The sequence below is a fragment of the Callorhinchus milii genome, unplaced genomic scaffold (assembly GCF_018977255.1).
Source record: "Callorhinchus milii isolate IMCB2004 unplaced genomic scaffold, IMCB_Cmil_1.0 Scaffold2, whole genome shotgun sequence".
Classification (NCBI taxonomy): Eukaryota; Metazoa; Chordata; class Chondrichthyes; order Chimaeriformes; family Callorhinchidae; genus Callorhinchus; species Callorhinchus milii.
In genome coordinates, this window is record NW_024704743.1 from 70,930,158 (window position 1) to 70,953,298 (window position 23,141).

The 23,141-nt window shown below is 40.7% G+C and overlaps 2 protein-coding genes across 3 annotated transcripts in view; one reads left to right on the top strand and one right to left on the bottom strand.

Moving 5' to 3' along the window:
• efhb (EF-hand domain family, member B) overlaps nt 1-23,141 on the bottom strand; it is a 24,152-nt gene continuing 1,011 nt past the window's right edge. Inside the window, exons 1-13 of one of the 2 annotated variants that reach the window (XM_007897576.2) lie at nt 16,546-16,773; nt 15,492-15,554; nt 12,419-12,562; nt 11,098-11,278; nt 9,319-9,429; nt 7,275-7,404; nt 6,088-6,171; nt 5,027-5,094; nt 3,119-3,273; nt 2,297-2,504; nt 1,954-2,142; nt 1,389-1,570; nt 1-296 (exon numbers count right to left, since the gene is read on the bottom strand). In XM_007897576.2, the coding sequence (XP_007895767.2) occupies nt 135-296; nt 1,389-1,570; nt 1,954-2,142; nt 2,297-2,504; nt 3,119-3,273; nt 5,027-5,094; nt 6,088-6,171; nt 7,275-7,404; nt 9,319-9,429; nt 11,098-11,278; nt 12,419-12,562; nt 15,492-15,554; nt 16,546-16,623 (1,755 nt within the window). In that variant the 5' untranslated portion in view covers nt 16,624-16,773 and the 3' untranslated portion in view covers nt 1-134. Of the gene's footprint in view, nt 297-1,388; nt 1,571-1,953; nt 2,143-2,296; nt 2,505-3,118; nt 3,274-5,026; nt 5,095-6,087; nt 6,172-7,274; nt 7,405-9,318; nt 9,430-11,097; nt 11,279-12,418; nt 12,563-15,491; nt 15,555-16,545; nt 16,774-23,141 lie in introns of those variants that run through there. The other variant, XM_042331794.1, reaches the window with a different exon arrangement.
• The window catches only part of rab5aa (RAB5A, member RAS oncogene family, a), an 18,610-nt gene continuing 15,011 nt past the window's right edge, over nt 19,543-23,141 (top strand). The window contains exon 1 of the mRNA XM_007897577.2: nt 19,543-19,792. The gene's annotated coding sequence lies outside the window, so the exon portion shown is untranslated. The remainder of the gene's footprint in view (nt 19,793-23,141) is intronic.

A 23,141-nucleotide genomic window follows, 5' to 3' on the forward strand; every position in this document is an offset into this window, starting at 1 on the left:
TTTTGTCCAAGTGGAGTCTTTATTTCTGGTAGTAAAACAAAGTACATGACTAATTTGCTTACATAATCATGAAACTGCATATGCAATGCGTGTAAAATAAAAGATCTTAAATTCTGTAATGAAATTCACTTTAATCAACAAGATAAAATATATGATGCTTGCATTTCATCCAAAACATTACGGAATGTCTCCACGCACACTTTTCCCTCGGGATGTTTCTGAGCAGCTAGCTCCCACACCTGATCAAAACTCTCCTTGGGAAGATCCACTCCCATGGCGCAAAATATGCTTACAATCTGATGAAACAGAAACAAAAATTGAGAGGTAAGTAAACACCACTGCCACATGGATTCAGTATTTTCAATCAAATTACTGCTCCAGAATTAACAACATTTTGTAAAATTTAAATAAATCAATAAAAATAATTTTTTTAAAGGCAAAAATAGGGGTTTATGAGCAACAATTAAACAATTAGATGCTCATAATGCGAAGACAAGAGAGTAAAATACTAATGTTCAAATATTCTGTGAACAAATCACAGAATGCTTCTGTATCATCATCACTAAAACAAACAAACCACTATACTGAGTGAAAGTGGATAACATTATGTATAAATTCCATGAAAAGGAAACAAATGCTGTTCTGAGCTGCTTTAGTTGCCCACATAATAATAATCCTTACGTTTGATATAGCGCCTCATCATGTCTTCAAAACATCTCAAAGTGCTTCACAGGATATACTGTAAAGTGTAGTGACTGTGTATTTTGTGGGCAAAAAGCAATAGCCAATTTACGTAGGAGTGGTCCACAAACAGTCATGGATTGAGTGGCCAAATTATTATTAATTAATTAATTATTTTGGTGGGGTTATTACCCCCAGAAAGTAATCTGCCAATTGACTAACAACCGTGTTCCTACTTACTGCTAGATAATCAGAGACGTCTGGAGTAAGGAAACTTGCCTAAGGTTTCGTCCTCCCCAGTAATCAAGACCAAGTCCTCTTGCTTGCAAAGCAAGTGCGCTAACCACTATGCTACAGCACTCCACTTCAAACCTCCTCAAGCAATACTTGAAGTGTAACAATTCTACTCTATATATATTATACATATACCGTGTAGTAGTCAGCCAGTATGCCTGTCAGTTTAACATGAATTAAAACTGCTCAGAACTGATCGACAGTCTAAGGGTGAAGTTTCTCTATGCTTTTACATTACAAAATTCACAATAAAATCAAAATGTTATTATTAAAATCTTTTAAGTATTAAATTGTGTGAGCAATTTGGATACTGGATTGATAAATACAAGTGAATACAAGTTTCATCTATCAGAATTCTTCTCCTGTAAATGCTTTGTACTAAAAACAGTACAATGTTTCCTCCAGTAACTTACCTCTGATTTGGACCTTGACATAAAAATGTCTTTCTCGTATACACCCCTTTGAGCAAATATAGTGGGATTCAGCAAGCCTTGAGCATTTGACTCATCACCATAGTTAACCCGATCACTGATGCTGCGAAATCGAGGGGCTGGGATATCGGTACGGATAGTAGGTATACCATATGCACGATCATCTGCTCAGAATAAAACATGCCATTTTATTTTAAATAAGGACATTACAGTACATTCTAAATTTAAGCAAAGTAAAGTTTCAGATATAAAACACTGCAAATATTTCACTTGATGATCATTCTCAATCAGATACTTTGTAGTCTCTGTTCCATAAAGATATTAGACATATCTTTATATGTTCATAGTATTTACTTAATTTCTTCACACTGTCACGTTGTTTGCTCCTTCTGAAGATGCAGACTCACACTGACACATAGTTCCACAGATGCTAATCATGTTACCTAAATGGCCATTCTTTATGAGCAAAATGAACAGTAGGATTGAAATGATTGAATAAATGAATGATTAATTGGGTAAATGCAAAGGTAGGCACAGCAATACTCACTGACTGTAGACCGACCCCCTACTACTGCATTGATCTCTGAAGCAGAAGTACGGAATTCATCACAAGCCCAATCTTTAACTTTTGGTACAGTTCTTAATGTCTTGATTGAACTGCCAATATCTATTGGTACCACATCTCCAGGTTCCACTAGTGCATCCTTCATAGGCACACATTCAGGCGACAGGTGATCTGTTGAACATTTAACTCTGTTTAGTACTCTGTTTCAACCATGGTGGTGTCCTCTACTATTGACCTTGGTCTTTTACCTAGGTCTCTATGCATATAAAATAAAAACATGCTTACACCTGTTAATAAAACAATCCCCCCAAAATATACCTAGTACCTTTTGTAATAATCGCTTCTTCCAATTTTCCAAGTGGCATTCTATCTTTATGGTTCAAAAAATTTGCAAATTCCAAAAAGTTGATTGTGCCATCCCCATCCTGGTCACAGTATTGAATTAATTCATCAATGAGTGCAGGCTCTAAATCCAATTTAAACTGTAAAAAGACATCTCGTAGCTCTTCTCTGTCAATCTTTCCATCACCATTCTAAACAGAACACAACTGTATCAACCAAATGACTTAAATGCAAAGCAGCTAAATTCTCCCATGTGGAGGCAGTGTCACTTATATATGAAATGGAACAGAGAAGACAACGCAAAAGGGCAAGGCTAAAAGCATCAGTAAGTTCAAGTAACTGACAATCAACCTTTTTAGACTGTTGTAAGAATCATTTTAACAGCCTTTTTTTTAAAAAAATTAAGACCTTTTTTAATTTATGCTTGTGTATTTTTTTTTCATTTTTGTCCAATTTTTTAAAATTTTCTCCAGCCTCCTCTTGCTCAAGTGCAGTTCTAGCCTTTAGGTTTGATTATGCCCAAGTTACAAACCACTATACTGAGTGCAAGTGGATACCATTACGTATAAATTCCATTAAAAGGAGAGAAATTCTGTTCTGAGCTGCTTTAGGTGCCCATGTATATTTGGAAGTACAACAACATCTATTTTTATATGTTAAAATAATTATTAGATTAATCATTAAGTAAAAGTAATAAAAACAGTAGTGATTATCGGAATCTATCAATTGATTCCAGCTTGTGATTAAAGACAAGATTGCAGAGGTCCAATAATTCTTATAGTATCAATAGAGTAAAATAATTCACCTTGTCATAATGCCGAAAGCCTTCAAGCAAGGAGTGGAAATTGAGGAAGTTAGCATTCTTCAAGTGCAGCCTTGCAGCGTTGAAGATTGATTTATGTCTCCTGTTCCCATGAACAAAGGTGTCTGGATTCCTATAATGAATAAGTTCTTCAACACCTGGAAAAATAATATATTCACTAAGTTGTTGCGAGAAAACTTTGTAAAGAAATATTTTTTTAAAATGCAGTCTGATATATGTATGCAGTTGCAAGTTATACAATAAAGATAATTTAAGTGCTCTAAGATACTATCCTGCCTAAAGGGCCTTATATAAATGCAAGTTGTTGTTAGAAGTGAATCATCCTGAATTTACTTTTATGCAATGTCTGATGTCTTCTAATTTGGTGTTCTCAGTAATACTATATTAATTCTTTATTGTATTTTGATCTGGACTTTTCCTTCACAAAAAGGTCAACCTTTTGATGCTGCTCACCTCCCTGCCCTTCCTTACTTAGGATGTTAAATGCTCTGATCCATCAGTATTGCAGTCAGGTTCCCTTTTGATATAAAATGTTGTATACATCTGTTACCTGACAGTTTAATTCGATTCATTTTACATACAGGTATTATCTTTTAATTTTTATACTACATGAGTGTGTGCTTCGTATTTATAGTCACACCAAAGCAAATACAGTGGAGTCTGAGGTGATTGGGAAGCTTAAAATCAAGTATAGAGGGGATGATATAGAGGCACTACTTGTCTGCCTCTGGTTTGGTTGAAGTTTGGCCAACACACTTCCTGTGTGCCAGTAGATTCGCCTGCTAAAATAAGGCTGACGTCCGACCCATCAGTTGGCTGACATTACAACAAGATTTCATTTTACAGTATTCATTTTATAGTTTCATTATACATTTTATATTACTTTCTATTTGATGCCCTCTAGTCACTAACTCACCGGCAAATGAAAATATTTTTTCACTATGTACTCTATCAAAACTGCTCAGAATTTTAGAGGTCTCCCCTCAATCTTTCTGTTCCAGTGAAAATAGGTTCAGTACCTCCAGTCTCTGCTCATGGGTCACACTACTCATCCCTGGTATCATCCTAATACATCTCCTCAGCAAGCTCTCTGGGCCCTCTCACCCTTAAATTGTTTTTGAAGTGGGATGATCAAAACTGGGCACAACAACAGCAATTCCATAATAATAATCCTTATTTTGATACGGGACCTTTCATGTTTGAAGGATGCATCAAAGAGCTTCACAAGATATACTGCTGTGGTTGTGTATTTATATATTATACATATATATAAAAAATATATACATAGGGCCTTTCAAGTCAGGAGGAAATCTCAAAGTGCTCCACACAGCTGGACACAGCATTCTAACTATGATCTAAGTAGCAATTTATAAATCACCTCTTGAGTTTTATATTCTATATCACTATTTATAAAACCTAGGATACCAAGTTGGGCATAATTGTGGAATCTGAAGCTGGGCATAATTGTTAGGCCTCCATCAATTTTGTTAGTATTACTTTCTTTTCTGTAGCCATCTCTTCTAATTGCTGCCTTTTGATTATCACACACCTTCACAGAACTAAACTTTCCCAAAATTAACTGGACATAACAGGTTTGTGAACATTATTTGTGCCTGCCCACAGCCAAAATATCAAGATCTTCTTTTAACTCACAATCAATATGAAATAAACTTACAAGCACTGAACATCATCAAAAGGTAGATGAATAAGATATCAAAATAGCGGAAGTATTTGCAAAATAGATATTGTGAGATGATTATGAGGAAGAAACTTGAATTAAATTATCAGTTTCAGGCATATTGGACCCAGGAAACCCTCTTAGTGTTGTGCTCCATTCTAATATTACACATTTACTCATACATACAGCTCATCTGAGATTAAGATCTTTACCATACTCGTCAGGATGCAGTAAAACACCAAATGTGTGATCAGGGGAAACCCTCATGGTATCCGCAATTCTGAAAGAATAGAACAGTGCAAGTAAATCCAAACCATTGTTTTATGGCAATTAATTTTGAAAGGAATAATCCACAACATAAACCTTGATTCTAATACTGTTTAATCCAAGGGAGGAGCCAGAGCATAAGGTGGCAATCTACCTCTACCTGATCGCCAGTGATTCCCAATGGAGAGGTCCAATCCCCCAGTTATTATCATCCCCCACTATCGCTGGAAGGCCTCGTTTGTGGAATCCCAATAAATGGGGTATAAAAGGGTTCTCATGAAATCAGAGTCAAGTCGTTCATTTGGCAGTTTGAGCTATATTGCGAAGTGATTGGCTTCATTTTTTAAATCAAATTCCTCTTGTTTGATTCTACTACTCTCTTGTTAACAACTTTTATTTCCCCTTCCCCCAAAACCCACTACAGTGCATTCACTTTAGGCCCTGAAACAACAGAAGACTGGAATAGTCAAGGCTCTCCTTAGTTACTTGTGTTTTGCTGCCACACTTGTGCATAAAAAAACACAAGTGGTTATATTTTCTATTACACTGAGTATCCAGTTTTCTACTAGTATCAATGTCAGGACAGAAAGGTCAGATTTTACTTGTACCTTTGAGGATCAATTCTCCCTATGGTCGTTAGTTCTCAAGGTGTTAATAATAATTTATTGTCTGGCAGCCTGACTCACTTGATAGCACTCTCACTCTGAGTCAGAAAGTCATGGGTTCAAGCCCCACATCGGGACTTGAACTCAAACAGTCTAAATTGACACTTCAGTGCACTGTTGGGGCGGAGAGTACTACATTGTTGGAGATCCTGTCATTCATTTCATAGTTGTTTGTGGGACATTGCTGTGTACAATTGGGTTGCTACATAGCCCTCAAATACAGTCACTCACTTCAAATCCTGTGGGACATCATCCTGATGTGAAAGGCACTATATCAAATGCAAAGATATCATTACTATTAATAATAACACTATAAAATAAAAAATAAAATTCTGACTTACGGATCAAGGCCTTTTCCAAGTTGATGCTGTGTTTTTTCTCTAAAATTAGCAAGTTTTTTTGATATAATCTTTGCTCCTTTTTTTCTTTATTGAAATCAAACAAAGAAAATGGGAATAATTGAATACAATATCTCTTTTTAACAATATTGATATATCAATGGTTGTATATTGAATAATTCACACAAAAATCTAGCCAATATTTGCCCTGGAAATTATTACTTAAGCAGGCTGGTGATTCTATGGTATTATTACTGATGCAGCTGTGGTGTGCAGATCAGCAAGGTTCCAGGTTCAATCTCAAGACGGTGCCATTAGTCAATCTCAACTAGAGTGGTGGTATGGTAGTTTCACTCGACACAGTCATTACACTACACAGTAAAATCCTACAAAGTACTTTGAGATGTCCACCCAACATGAAGGATGCTGTATAAAATATAAGGATTGTTATATAAAGGAAAACCTGCCAGGGTCTTGTGAACCTTTCTGGAAGTTGTATTTGTGTAATAGGCATCAAATAGAAGGCAGAAACTGGCATAACTGTAAAGCCAACTTCACACCCCCACCCCCTTTCATGGTCACACAATCAGACCACACTTCCTATCTAGATTCACAGATGAAAGATAGCCACTTGGGCAAAATAGTACAATATTTCTAGTGACCATAGAACCATGCACTAGCAATAGAACCATGCACTTCTCCCATCAGAAGAAGTGAGAAAGTTGACTGAGAAAAAGATCTATGGTCCGAAATCTATAAATTATAATTCATAAATCCTAAATGACTGATACAATTCTGTAATTTATAAAGTTATGGGACTCCTCAACTGTAGCAGTGATAAAATGTTAATAGCCATTTATTAAGCAGTAATACTGCCATGGAATAATAGCCTTAAAGTAGAAAGCCACTGAGAGATTAGTGTTATTTTCACTCTCTGAATACATAATTCTCTGTTGAACACCTCAATTAAACCAGTAGCCATGACTAAAAAAAGGTTACTCTGCACCATATTAGTAGGCTAGTTAAAACTTAGCTTACTTTCTTTAATCAGGGTGGTCGCCAAGAGGGATAGGTGAGGCTAAGTAAACATGGGAATATACATGACTATCCAAACATATTCTAATTTTGTCTATCCTCAAACATTCCTGAGCAACATCCCACTTATTCATTTATCCTTACAATATACTTACAGTTGCTCCTCTTGGAGCCAGTTCAATGGTTTTTTAATATTTCGTCCATCATTAAAATGAGGAGTCTGTATTCCGAATGTGCTGTATTTGTTACATCTTGTCCAGGAATACTTTCTGTCCACTTGCTCTTCTATAATGAACACAATATTTTTAATAAAAGGCAATATGATTGAGTCAAAAACAGAAGTCGCTGGGTACACTCAGCAGTTCAGGCAGCATCTATAGAGAAAGGAAAGTGAGTCAACGTTTCGGGTCCACTATCCTTCGTCAGAACAGATTAAATGATTGATTGTAATATAAGCAGTGTGATTAATAAAAATCAAAGTTTGATTTTATCCACAAGTGTATCGCCACCAATATTTGTATTGTTCTCAATTAGAGCACTGTAGGCAGCTGTGCAGTGTGTCTGCAAATGTTTCTCTTGATATTATTGAACTTCTAGCAATGTGTTGCAAGCAGAAGCTGTTACAAACAAAGCTAATAATTCTGGGGCAATTCCCTACTTGAGTTGCGGGCAAATTTAAAAACTTACATATATAGCCAAATGCACAAGTACATTACTCGGCTCCTATTCCAAAGAAGCCAAGAATTCATCCTTTTCCAAATGCTTTTATCCACAAACAAATTGTAAATGTTTCTATTGCATAGAATCTACAGTCAAACAAGCTATTTGGCCCAACTAATCCGTGCTGGTATTGAAACTCCACATGAGCTTCCACACATCCTAATTCCCCACTTCCTATCCTTCATACCCTTCTATTCCCTTCCATTCTGTTGTAGAATACAATTTACATTTATATAGTGCCATTCACGTCAAGTGGAAGTCTCAAAACACTCGACAATATTGGATGGGCACCTGAGCTGGAGGTGGGAGGGGAAAAATGGCCAAAAGAGGTATTTGAGATGTACCTTGAATGAGGGGACGAACAGAGAGAGGGAGTCAGGGGGACTCCAGGATGGAGCTAAAGAAAACAAATGTTTTCTTCTTACGAAAATAAATAATTACAGTCATCTGGTTGCGAGAAGTATTGCTAAGTTTATGAATGCAACATGGACTAATAAGACATGGGTTATAATAATAATCCTTGCATTTGATATAGCGCTTTTCATGTCTTCTAGACGTCCCAAAGCGCTTCACAGAATATACTGTAAAGTGAATTGACTGTATATTTGTGGGCGAACGTAGCAGCCAATTGCGCACAGCAATGTCCCACAAACAGTCATGGATTGAAAATGATCAATTTATTATTGTTTTGTTTTTTTGGAGGGATTATTATCTCTCACTGTTTCTCACAGCAAATTCTTGATCTTTAAGGAATCCTCAGGGAGATGTCCAAGTGAAGTATTGTACTTCTCGAAGTAGGGATAGGAAAATCATTCAACCCAATCAATTATGTTCAAAGCCATTTACTGTTTTTAAATGAAAGCACGTGAGAAATATATAGTGCCAAGTGGGAGAAAAGTACTAAAAAATGGAAATGAGAAATAAACTTACCTTGCCACAATTTTTTGTTCTATATCTTTAGCTCTGATACAAGGCTATTTATTACATGTTATTAAGATTACCTTGGATTTGTCATTCAACATTTTATGCTGTGCTACTAAACATTAGACTACATTGGAGTCTACATCACACATAGAAACATGCATTTTGCCCACAAAATACAATCAATCCACTTTCCAGTATATTCTGTGAAATGCTTTGAGACGTTTCAAAGATGTGATAAGGTGCAATATCAAATGCAAGGATTATTATTATTATTTTTATAAAAACATGGAAACAGGAATAGACTATTCAGTCCCTCGAGCTTGTTCCGCCATTCTACAAGATCATGGCTGATCTGTAACTCAAGTCTTGCCCCATATCCTTCCATAGCATTTCCAGGTGATGTTCTGATTGCATATTGTGGCTGTATCCCAGGTTTTTTCCTTAGCTGGTTCACAATGGTATATTCCGTAGTCAACCCCATTACAATATGCATGTAAAAACAAATCCAGTATTTGAAACAACAGAATTATACTGTACATGTGAATTATTCCTTACCGGGTTTGTAATCATTGTGTGTTAAAACATATAATGGATGTCCCTCTTGTGCTTCTTTATCCACCTGTGCCCATGATTTTTGTGGATTTACAAGTTCTCTGGCAGTGATATCTGAAATAAGATTTCAAGTATGGTCTTAAAAGGAAATAATATCTAGTACCTAATAGGAACACAGATACAGGCAAAGGTCATTAATCGCATCAAACCTATTTCACCAACGTATTAGATCGTGGAAGATATTTTAACTCCCCCACCTCCAATACCTCTAATAGTATAGTGCTGGACAAAGCACACCTGGAAGAAATGGAAAACACTTTTTGTTTCATGAACATTCTCTCCAAGGAGAATCCACCTTCATGCAGTTTCCCTAGAATCCACCTTCTTTAGCAATTGGGTAAATGCTACAGGAAGGAAGAAAAGTAGGGTGCATATCCCAAAACAGCTATGTCGGGTTTGAACCATTCTGGAACCATCTGACCAAAGGAACTGTCTACAGATATTGTTGCTCATACAATATCCAATTTAGCCAAATCATTACCAAGATTTCCATATAGATTTGGCAACTTCAATGTTGTAGCATTAAAGATATATTTTACCATATTTAGTGGCTTTGACCTGTCTACTCCTGTCTTTGACCTCAGAAACCAGACTCCTCTGTAACCATCAATGCTAGGTTCTCTTTAAGTATGAACTCGATCTTCTGTGTTGAAAACAGTAGAACAGTTCTGAGGTCTACAACTCAGAGTACATGCTAAATAATTAGTTGAGATGGTTGGAGCAGAGCCTCAAACAATTTGTGGTCGATGTGATCAAGGGGAGAGGATCAGGGCTCATTATTATTCCTGAGCGGGTTTGTAACGGCAGCAGGTGCCAGATGATTGGAGAGGTCAATCCATTCAGCCTCAGTTTATTGGCTGGGCCCCAAAACATCTTTAATTCATTGTTGGCCTTAATCATGGAGGTTGTCAGTTGACATTTGGGTGCAGCGTAAATAGGATACCAATTTAACTAACTCAGTGTCCTGTGAAACAGTACTCAGATCCTGGCTGCAGGATCAAAACAATACATCAGTTCTGTTCAGCAATATTCAAAATAGCACAGGTTTATCAATTTGGTTTTGGAGAAAAATAGTATTTGTGGGGGGCAGGGGTAGGGAGACCAGTTCCACAACCAGTCCTTAGGACTGAATAGAAAACTGTGATATTTCAGAATAGATTGTATGTGGTAGTTATCACATTATAAATCTGCTGATATGTTGTACTTTCAACCCATCTACAATAATAATCCTTGCAATATATAACACCTTATCACATTGCCAAAATGTATCAAAGGGCATTACAGGATGTTTTGTGTAGTAGTGACTGTGTATTTTGTAAGCTGCCATGGGAGCCAATTTGACCAATTGTATCTGGGGGACCATTGGCCAGGACATGAGGGAAATCTTCCTTTTTTTAAAAATCAGGCATAGGATCTTTAACATCCACCTGAACAGACAGATAGGACCACAGTTTAATGTCTTATCTGAAGGACGGTATCTTTGATAATGTAATGTATCCCCAGTACTGCACTGGAGTGTCAGCCTGGGCTCTGAGCTCAAGTACCAATTCAGGAGCTTAAGCCACAATTTTGCTACTCCAGGTGAGAGTGCTACCAGCTGAGCCAGGCTGACACAAACAACCGTAGTCCAAAGTTTTAATGATTCAAGCTTGAGTGCAGAATTAATTTTCAGGATATCTAAAATATTTAAGAGAGCTTCCTGATTCATTACTCTGTTCGTACCTCTGAGTAATTTTTTACCAAACGTGGTTTTGTACACATCTACCCCTTTGGGTAATCTTGAAGCTTGATCATACGACTTGCCCAATGGTGCTCGCTGATTGGTTGAATAAAGTCTTTCATGTTCATTTAAAATGTTTTGCTGAACCCAAGTCCTGATGGGGGGATTTACCAATGTTTTAACCTGAGCGAAATAAAAATTAAATTGAAAAGTTTTACAGTATGCTCAGTTTGAATTCCAATGTGTTTTATACTTCACTTTCCAATCTCACTTGTTGCCTGGACAATTACTAATCTACATCCCGTGTTCCATTCTCGAATACCATTTTGAAGTACAACCAACAAAGCATATACAGTTATTATTTTCAGATCTTCCATAGCCAACACAAATGAGTGCCATTTCTCTCTATTACAACTTATCTGCATATGCAGAGGTTGAACAAATGAGGATGAATGTGCATTGCCATTTTACAGTCCCACCATTGTTTTTGCAACTTATCAGCAGATAGGTGCCTGAAGCTGGACCATTAATCACATACCTACTGTAAAATGAATTACTGAGACTTTTTTAATAATGGCTTTAAATAAGTTACAATGCCTTAACTAATGTATTATGAGACTAGTAGTCAGTTTCTTATTCCTGGGATTCCAAGGTGAGCAATATATCCATACAACTGGTATGTTTCCAAACCCCAATTTTCTGCTTGAGAGATGGGTATAAAAGTATAATTGTGTATTCCCGGCATGTCTACCTGTGCATATGTTTCTGATTATCAACAGTACTTATTCATCCCTCACAATCAGGTGGAGATTGGTCTTCAGTTTCAGACTTTGCATAAATCCAAATTTGGGTCACTCTAAAAGTGAAATCTCCCAAATTTGAAAGCAGGTAAAAATATTGATTTACTAATTGAACTTTGTTTATTGATTCAAACTTTCCTATCATTGTGAAGCAGAATTCACCAATCATTGGATTGTTCACCCACTAATAGGGAACACAAGCTGGGTCTAGATGGTCATGAGACAGGTTAGGTTTGGCTGAATGATGATGTTGCAATAGTCATCCAGAAAATGTAAATATAGCTATTTGAGGTCAAACACAATTAAATTCCATATTAAGCCTGTACAACAACAACTTGCATTTATATAGTGCCTTCATACAAGGCAATGAATAATGGCAGAGTTATACAACTTTTCCCACCTGACAAGAAAAATACTGAATATATTTAATTAGTAATTTCCGTACACAAATATAATATAAGGAGTAATTCAGCCACTAATAATGAAATCAAAGTAATCAAGTAATATTTCAACAAGTACTTACATTATCGGAGATTTCAGAAATAATGCCATGGCTCAGTCCCAATGGTACAACTGGATCATTCGCTTTGCCATAGAAAACTCTGATAGCACCAGGTTTAGGGTGACTGCTGCTTGTGAACTTTTTAACCACAGCTGGTGTAATAGGCTGGAAGAGTATAAAAAGAGTATGCAGTAAAAAGAGTATGCAGTAAAAAGAGTATGCAGTAAAAACTTCAGATTGGATGTATCATTTCATTGCTCATTTAAGTTTGAAACAGGTTTCAAAAGTCTAACTGAAAGTTCTGAAGATCCAGTAATTCTGTTTGTCCTCTTCCTCCAGGAGGTCCTAATGCACCATACAAACTATTCCTGTTTAAGAGAGTACAGATATCTGCTCAATTAAGCCCCAATTCAAGATTTATAGCAGTGGTGGCCAACAAAATAAATATTTCTTGTTTGAGTTCTCGATTTATGGCATATCTTGTGTTTTCTATGATTATGTTGTTGGCCAACCAAAAAAGGTGGCATGTTTGGTCACGGAATGCCAGAATCAAGTCAATCCTCTACATGGGTCTCGGTAGTGCAGTTCCTGAGCCAGGAGGGTCCTCGGTAATCTAAGGCACTGCTGATGACAGCTCAACCAACCTGGCTCCTCAGCCAGATTTGGAGGGGCAAACCAGTCACTGAGAGTAAGGATTCTCCACACCCCTGTTAATCAAGCAGGCCAAAGCCCTAATGGATAGGGTGGTTCGACTGCAATTCTTATTAGAGACCCTTATTAGACAATGCTTTCAAACACAAGCTATACAATTTTAGCTGTTTAAGCCGTAACAATACTCCCAAGTGTACTCTGGAGTTTCTCCCGCTGTTCTGGCCAACAATCTCCCCAAATAAAAAAAAAGTCATTTACTTCATGGCTGTTTGTGAGATAGCACTGATGCAAATTGGCAGCTGTGTTCATCTACAGATACACAGTAACGACACTTCACAGGACATTTTGAGAAGATGTTTCAGCAGTGGCAGCTCATCAGGCGAGGCAATGAGATGCTGACTCACCTAGAATTTCGGAAGCCGCAGCGGGAACAAGTTAGTAACAAGGCCAGTAATAATAATAATAATAATAATAATCCTTGCATTTGATATAGCGCTTTTCACGTCGGGAGGACGTCCCAAAGCGCTTCACAGAACACACTGTAAAGTGAATTGACTGTATATTTGTGGGCGAACGCGGCAGCCAATTGCGCACAGCAATGTCCCACAAACAGTCGTAGATTGAAAATGACCAATTTAATTATTGTTTTTGGTTTTTTGGAGGGATTATTATTAGGCGTGTGGAGTAAGGAAACTTGCCCAAGGTTTCGCCCTGCCTGGAATTGAACTCAGGTCTCTCACTTGCAAAGCGAGTGCTCTAACCACTGAGCTACAGGACTCCACCAGTAGGAGAGAGAGTGCTTGAAGGGCCCGCTGCCATGGTAAAAAGGTTTGGCAAACTCAGTGTGTGCCCAAATAAATGGAATAGTACATGCAAGAAGACATGCGAATGTGACTATAAGACCAACAATGCAACTTTGTGTGACTGCAAATACATGTACTGTATATGAGTACTGTGTTTGTGAATGGGTTTGACATTATATGAATGGAAGCTTTGTGGAAGTGAGTGAGAGGGTCAAAAGTGTAAAGGAATATGTGTTTGCATTATAAAGAGGTGTATGAATTCCACACAAAGAGTAATTTGCAGACAAGGAGGCCGCAGAATTAGGTTACCCTGATTGAATGTTAATTCTCATTAATAATTGATGAATTTGTAACTCAAGTTGTCCATTACTGATAGCAAAGAAAATAGTATAGATAACACTTGCAGTCAACGAAAAGCTTAGCCGCCAGAACTTAGCCATTCATTTTGTACCATAGTCTGATTAATAATGCACACCAACTGTATTCAGTAAAAGAAGTCATGTAAAAAGTAACAAGCATAAAACTAAACAAATCCACATGTGCAAATGATATCTCATTGATTCAATTTGCAGTATCTGAAATCCATCAACATGGATGCAGTACATTTCCAGTCACTAACACTGTATGAGGGTGAACAAGGAGAAATTATTTCAAATGGCGGGTGGGTTGGTAACCCGAGGGCACCAATTTAAAATAGTTGTCAAAAGAAATAGAGGGGAGGTGAGGAGAAATTTTTTCACACAGCGAATTGTTCGGATCTGGCATGCATTGCCTGAAAGGGTGGTGGAAGCCGATTAGATAACAACTTTTAAGAGTAGATAATTATTTGGGCAGGACAAGTTTGCAGGGCTATGGGGAGAGAGTGGGGGAGTGGGAAGAATTGGATAGGTCTTTTCAAAGAGCCGGCACAGACACGATGGGCCAAATAGCCTCCTTCTGTGCTGTATAATTCTATGACTGTAACTTTTAAACTTAAAATATAATTAAAAGTTCCAGTACTGTCTAATGAACCACCCTTGGATGTTTTAAAACAGTACTAAATGCAATCCCTTTACTATTTATAAGTGGGACATTAATTAAAAAACACACAAATATATTAACTACTGTATCCTGTAGTTTAGTGATTTGAGCACTCGCCTCACAAGCAAGAGGACCTGGGTTCAATTCCCGGACAGAGCGAAACACTGAGCAAGTTTCCTTACCCATATGCCTCTGTTTACCTAGCAGTAAGTAGGAACCCAGTTGTTAGTCGATTGGCGGATCGCTTTACCGGAGGTACTAATCCTTCTAAAAAATAAATAAATAAAAAATAATAATAATTTGGTCACGTAATCCACGACTGTTTATGGGACACTGCTGTGCGCCATTGGCTGCCGCGTTTTGCCCACAAAATATACAGTCAATTCACTTTGCAGTATATTCTATGAAGCACTTTGAAAAGTCTCAAAGACGTAATAAGGCGCTATACCAAATCCAAAGACTATTATTATTATATTGTACTTTTATCAAAAAATACACATATTGGGAATCATGGATAATAAAGAATGTTATACAAATCCATCTTTGTTCACGTAAAGGATATGAGGTAACTCATTTTCCGTTTATACTACTCAAAATGTTGCACATCTGTATTTACGTACCCTGGGCTGTATTTCCTTGAGACATTCTGATGCGGTTGATGAAAGAGGTACTAATTTTCCCGCCTGTAAAACAAAAGTTCATAATATTAATAATAATCCTTGCATTTGGTATAGCACCTTACCACGTCATTGAGACATCTGAAAGCACTTCACAGAATATACTGTAATGGGGATCGACTGTATTTTATGGGCGAAACGTGGCAGACAGTTATGCACAGCGGTGTCCCACAAATTACTAAAATCCAATTGTGGTTCACAAACCTTGACATTACTGGATGAACACAAACGAGAGTAAGTTAATGCAAATTAGAAAGAATCAGTGTGGTGGGAAAATGGCCATTGATTGTCAACCAATCTGCCAACTGGCAAGACACTGCGGGACTAAAATATGATCAAATATTCCAAATTGTAGAGAGGGAGAAAGTAACCTACAAAGTGGAGTCCTGTAGCTCAGAGCACTCGCTTTGCAAGCGAGAGACCCAAGTTCAATTCCAGGCAGAGGGCGAAATCTTGGGTAAATTTCCTTACTCCACACAGAGCCTAATAATAATCCCTCCAAAACCAAAAACAATAATAAATTGGTCATTTTCAATCTACGACTGTTTGTGGGACATTGCTGTGCGCAATTGGCTGCCGCGTTCGCCCACAAATATACAGTCAATTCACTTTACAGTGTGTTCTGTGAAGCGCTTTGGGACGTCCTCCCGACGTGAAAAGCGCTATATCAAATGCAAGGATTATTATTATTATTATTATTATTATTATAAAGACCTGTAGATGGGTATACTCCCCTCCTCCCAAAAAGGGTTCTAAAGCCTATAAATGAAGAACCTCAAATGAATTATTTGGCATTAATCTATAGGTTCCCGGGATTAGGTTCAGTATGAGAGAGAGCGGTATCCTGTGCTCCTGCCTGACTGTCCAGTGGGCAGGGTGGACAGAAATTACAGTATATTTACAGTCCAAAGTCAACCAAACACAACAACAACAACACAATTACATTTGGATGAGCCTTTCACCCCCCCCCCCCCCCCCCCCCACCAACCATACTTACTGCCTTTAACTGGGGTGCCCTGTCCACAAACTTGCCCTCATAGACAAGTTTGAGGGGTCTCTGCAGCACACCAGGCATCACGCATCGATGTGATGTGTGGGCTGTGCTCCTGTGCCCCTCTGTACAGACAGTGTGTGTGGTGGTGGTGGTGGTGGAGGTCCTGTGGAGCTGACAGCCCCGCGGCCGCGAGGGAGCGACACCCGCAACCCCGTGTTGATCCTTTCGTCACCAGGCAACCGGCCGCACCTGCGCACTGAGCTGGCGGCTGGTGACGTCCGTCCTTGTGGATCCGTTGGGCGGGTTCACGCCCATTTGGGCGGGTTTTCTTGTACTTTGGGCGGGTACCTCATTTTTTTAAAATTATTTAAACCTGCAAAATATCCCACCCCCCCCCCACCCGACCTTTTCTTGCACAGTTTCAAAAGCACTAACCTACATTGGCTACTGTGCTTTGCGTAGGAGGCAACACATAATATTGGGCTACTTTGGAGCTTGTGGTTTTTTTCCCAGTGTCTTGGGACATCCTCCCGACATGAAAGGCGCTGTACAAATGTAATCGTGTTGTTGTTGTTGTGTTTGGTTGACTTTGGACTGTAAATATACTGTAATTTCTGTCCACCCTGCCCACTGGACAGTCAGGCAGGAGCAGAGGATACCGCTCTCTTTTATACTGAACCTAATCCCGGGAACCTATAGATTAATGCCAAATAATTCATTTGAGGTTCTTCATTTATAGGCTTTAGTACCCTTTTTGGGAGGAGGGGAGTATACCCATCTACAGGTCTTTGACAATTATCTGCATCAAATATTGAATGACTTTAATGTCACACTTCCTACTTGCGTTGCATATTCTGCTGCGCAATGTGAAGTCATGAAATAAAATCTCATCATTACTTTGTTGACTGTTTGTAAGACTTCATTGGCTGTTTGTGAGACATCTCTGTGCGCAAATTGGTTTCTACGTTCACCTACAAGATGCGCAGACACTACAATTTAGAGTATTCCTGTGAGGCATTTTGAGACAAGTTAGGCCTCTATACGAAATATAAGGATTATTATTTATTATTGTAAATTGTTCCTAATATGTATCTCTAACTGGTGAATGGAGAATAGCAATGTGTTTTAGGATTGTGTCAATATAATAATCAACAGCTATGGACAAACTTTCATATTTTCTCACTCTTTCTCAGTCTATCATATGTAAATCTAGTTCAAATAATACTTGACTGTTGTAACCAAATATAATAATTATAATAATTATAATAACTTGTATTTTGCATAGCACCTTATCACGTTGGAAGGATGTCTCCAAGTGAATATCTATAAATGTATTCTCTTGCTTTTGTATTAACAAGAATAGACCCCCTCCTACCTCTCTGACCTGCTGAATCCCTACCAACCTGCCCGCTCCCTCCGCTTATCCAACTCCAGCCTGCTCCATGTCTCCCACCCGACCCGCCTTACCATCAGTGGCCGGGCTTTCAGCTTCTCTGCCTCCACACTCTGGAACTCCATCCCAAGGTCCCTTTGCCTCGCTTCCTCCCTTGCATCCTTCAAGGCCGGTCTCAAGACCCTGCTCTTCGACCATGCCTTTGGTCGCCCTCCCACCTCTCTGCTTTCCCTCACCCCTACACCACCCCTCCCCCATGCTCGGGCCCCGACATCTGACTGTTCAGCGCTTTGGGACGTCCTCCCGACGTGAAACGCGCTCTATAAGTGTAATTTTGTTGTTGTTGTTGTTGACATTGAAAAAAGGAGCAACGAAGAAAAACAAAAGACACAATAAATATTCGAAGGCAAAGAATGATTACAAAAATAGCCTACCCTGTCGCCTACAGATGATATGTCATAAGCTAGCTTGATGCAGGAGGGTTGGGAATGAATAATAATTTGACATTGATAAGGTAGATAACGTTAGTCCTGGAAACAGAACTTTTGAGCTAAGGGAAGTACAATTTAGATGCAGAATAAATGTCCAAGGTTTTGTAATAGAAGTGCACTTTTTCTGCCTCTAAAACAAATACTCTTTGCTACTGAACTGCTGTATAAAGTTGTTATGCAATTTTCAAGGGTAAATATAGTATTAAGTTATTATGTTCAAAAATATTTACAATATGAAGTTATATTGAAGAGGCTTGCTAAAACATGTTTGGATGAAGAATTTGCTGTTTGTCAAAACAGTTCCAGCACAGAACTGCAGAAAACCAACACTCAATCCTCTGGAGCGCGCATTCGCAATTTTAAACAAAGGGAAATTTCCATGCGTGTGCAGAACTCTCATTCTGGTATGCATACTCTAAAGCAGAGATGGCCAGCTTGCGGTCTATGAGCAGCTTGCAGGCTGCAAAATGCATGTGTAAAATAGTCATATGTGCCACACGTGGCCCATGGGCCACAAGTTGGCCATCCCTGCTCTGGAACATGATGGAAAGAGGAAAGAGGCAAGGTGAAAGGATTGCATCCTAAACCACCCTGCTACTGTTTCCTACTACACATGCTTTTCTTCAACATATTTCAAATTCATAGTATCAGCAACAAATGTTGTAATACGTTGCGACCCCATTATATTGTAGAGGTTTGAGTCTAATTAATACTTCAGGTTATAAGGAGGAATGCTACAAAAAGGTTGCCTTCTCCATTCAAAACCTTCTCTGTGATCCTTGACGTGTGTTGGCTCTGCGAGTCGAAGACCCAACAAAGTTGTTGGGATCGGGAATGCATTGGCTGAAAGGCTGGTGGAAGCCCATTCGATAACAACCTTTAAGAGAGAAGTAGATAATTATTTGGAGAGGACTAGTTTGCAGGGCTATGTGGAGAGGGATTGATTTGGAATAGCTCTGTTCAAAGAGCCACACAGACACGATGGGCTCCTGTGCTGAGTGACTCTGGAATGTCCAGGGGATGTTCAGGCCATTGAGAAAGTAGTCCCGGTCCTGCCCGGCCTGAGGAGTGCGCGCGCATGCCGGCTCCTGACGTGCGCACGGGGGGTTGCGCGGAAGGCGACGCTGGCGCTGGGCGGCAGCGCGTGTGAATGAGTTCCGGTGCGAGGCTTCAGCTGTTTCCCGAGAGAGAGAAAGAGAGAGCGCGCGCGCGGGCGAGGAGCAGCGCCTCAGTCAGTCAGTCAGTCAGTCAGTCATTAGTCAGTCACTGCGGGAGCAGCGCAACCGTTAATGTTACACGAGCCGCCGTACAGTCCAAAGCAGCGCGTGTGGTGTAAGTGACTGACCGCCCGCCCGCGCCATCTCCGGTAAGGGAGGCCTCTCGGCTGCCGTTTGATGTTGGTGTATGAGAGAGAGAGAGCGCGGGGTCAGCCGCAGGGCCTCGCCCCCCAGTCTCCGCTGTGTGTGTGTGTGTGTGTGAGTTCGGGGGTCTCTGTGTCTGTTGAGTTTTGTAAAGATGGCACCGAGTGGCGCCCCCCCCCCCCCCGGCAGTGAGGGGAAGGCAGAGCCCGGGCCCCCCCCCGGCAGTGAGGGGAAGGCAGAGCCCCCCCCCCCGGCAGTGAGGGGAAGGCAGAGCCCCCCCCCCGGCAGTGAGGGAAGGCAGAGCCCCCCCCCCGGCAGTGAGGGGAAGGCAGAGCCCCCCCCCCCGGCAGTGAGGGAAGGCAGAGCCCCCCCCCCCCCCCCCGGCAGTGAGGGGAAGGCAGAGCCCCCCCCCCCCCCCCGGCAGTGAGGGGAAGGCAGAGCCCCCCCCCGGCAGTGAGGGGAAGGCAGACCCCCCCCCCCGGCAGTGAGGGGAAGGCAGAGCCCGGCCCCCCCCCCCCCCGGCAGTGAGGGGAAGGCAGAGCCCCCCCCCCCGGCAGTGAGGGGAAGGCAGAGCCCCCCCCCCCCGGCAGTGAGGGGAAGGCAGAGCCCGGGCCCCCCCCCCCCCGGCAGTGAGGGGAAGGCAGAGCCCCCCCCCCCCCCGGCAGTGAGGGGAAGGCAGAGCCCCCCCCCCCCGGCAGTGAGGGGAAGGCAGACCCCCCCCCCGGCAGTGAGGGGAAGGCAGAGCCCGGCCCCCCCCCCCCCCCGGCAGTGAGGGGAAGGCAGAGCCCCCCCCCCCCCGGCAGTGAGGGGAAGGCAGAGCCCCCCCCCGGCAGTGAGGGGAAGGCAGAGCCCCCCCCCCCGGCAGTGAGGGGAAGGCAGAGCCCCCCCCCCCGGCAGTGAGGGGAAGGCAGAGCCCCCCCCCCCGGCAGTGAGGGGAAGGCAGAGCCCCCCCCCCCGGCAGTGAGGGGAAGGCAGAGCCCCCCCCCCCGGCAGTGAGGGGAAGGCAGACCCCCCCCCCCCGGCAGTGAGGGGAAGGCAGACCCCCCCGGCAGTGAGGGGAAGGCAGACCCCCCCCGGCAGTGAGGGGAAGGCAGAGCCCGGGCCCCCCCCCCGGGAGCTCGGTGACGCCGCTCCCCCGTTACCTTTGCTGTGGATGCCCCCCCCTGCCCTCCCCCCCCGGTCAGGAGGAGATGTCGCTTTGTTGGAAGTCGGGCGGTGACATCAGAGAAAGGTTTTTTAAACAACATATTATCATTTTTATATTTATCCCAAACTTTTTTGTTGTGGAACCTAAACCGCGAGCAGCTGTCTCTCCCCCATCCAACTTCAACCAACTAGTGCTGTTCGTAAGTTAATTTTGCGAATAGCACCAGCAACACTAGGAACTATGCTCACCCCACGGATCATCACCATACAGCCATGAATTAAACTTTGCTTCAGAATACAGTTAATCCACTTGTTAGCCACCTAGATTTGTCAGTTACAAACTGTATTGTACTATCTGTGTTAATACTTTGTAGTTGGTTAATCATTGTAAATAATTGTTTCCTGAAAATTTATTGGAGATTCTTCTGTTGGACACAGCAGCTGAAACGTTGCATATTTTATTCCCAATGCAAGCTTTCAATACTGGTATTTCTTATATTATAAAATTTAGACAATATTTCAAATGTTGCATTTGAAACTGCATTTAAGATTTGGACTGAGATGGGAAAGGAATTAAAAGATTTTTAATATCGCTAATAAATCAATGGCAGAGTAAGGAACCTATGTGGGAAATTTTGCAGAAGCTGATAAATGTACTACAATGGTATATAAATGAACTTGCTGATATCTCAACTTTTATTATTTAAAGTGTATCGAGAACATTTCAATGTTATGAACCTTTGTCTGCCCTTTTGTCAAAATAATACTCTTCAAATGCATCCAAATTTTACTTCAACCCCACCTGTAGATTTAAATTAACAGTATTGCAGATTTTAGAGAATGTTGGCAATAGGTTTCAGATGAGTAGTTTAATATTCAGGGTTCATCAACAAAATTACTTGTAGTTCCTGTTGCTAAAGTCATTCAAAAGCTCATGTAAGTGTAACACAGGAACTTGGAGTGAAATAATTTGCATCCATTTACAGAATCTAATATGGTTCAAGTAGCATAATGATTTTCAAATTACTAGTGAGAACAAAGAACTAGGTTTTGTCTGCTTTATTGACCTATTCCTTGTTATTCAGGGTTAAGGAATGCTGGTAGTCTTACAGGAATGAGCATCATGAAGAGTTATTTTGCTTGATAGTTACGGTTTAAATTGATCTGTTTTGATCCTAAAATGTAGTTTAAAAAAAACTACCTACCTTCCATACTCAATTTCTCATTGTTTAAAATAACGTATTTGTTTCTCTTCCAAACCCTATAATGCAAATGCCTATATTTCCCTTCCAAAACCATTCACAGCAGGAGGACCTCCCAAAGCTCTTCACATGATATAGTGGAAAGGTGGTGTGATTGTGTGTTTTGTGGGTGAAAGTGACAGCCAATTTGCATACAGCTCTCACAGACGGTTAGCCCCCCACCCCCTCCATCTACTGCTTATCTCTATAAGGAGAGCTGGGAGGAGAAAATCATGAGTCCTGAGGAGGACCTCAGCCAGTCCTCCGAACAGCCCCAATCCACAGCACCAGTTGGGGCTGTTGCCCTCCTCCTAACTCGTCAGCGACTCCCGCCCATTTCTGGTCCGACAGCTGCTCGTTCAGGCATCTTAGCCTCTAATTGGTCAATGGACCTGTCCGCCATGCCAATGACTTGCCTGTTTTAAAGGAGACCGAACCTTTAACTGAGTTTTACTCATAACGTCTTTTGACATCTACCTGAACAGACAGACGGGGCCTCGGTTTAACACCTCAGCTGAAGGATGGCACCTCCAATAATGCAGCTCACCCCAGCACTGCAATGGAGTGTCAATTTAGACTATTTCAAGGCCCAACATGGAGCTTGACCCCCACAACTTTCTGACTGGGAAGCAGAAGTACTACCAACCTAGCCTGCCTGACACATAATTCCCACTTCCACATTGTCATTATCCTGTTGAATTGTTGGCAAGTTAGATATTTAAAAGAACATTTTTTTAAAAAAACTTAAACTTTGAATTTTCAAATCTAGTATAATTGAACAGTCTAGTAATGTATTTTACGAGAAATAATGTGCGATGATGATGAGGTGGGAATTGATAATTGCTCAAGCAGGACAGTCCCTATAATTTCACTTGGTAAAAATGACAAATTAATATTTTAATCATCAAAATGGAAAATTTAATCATTTAAATCATCCACCTAAGTTAGCTCAGTATTTTCTAGCAGG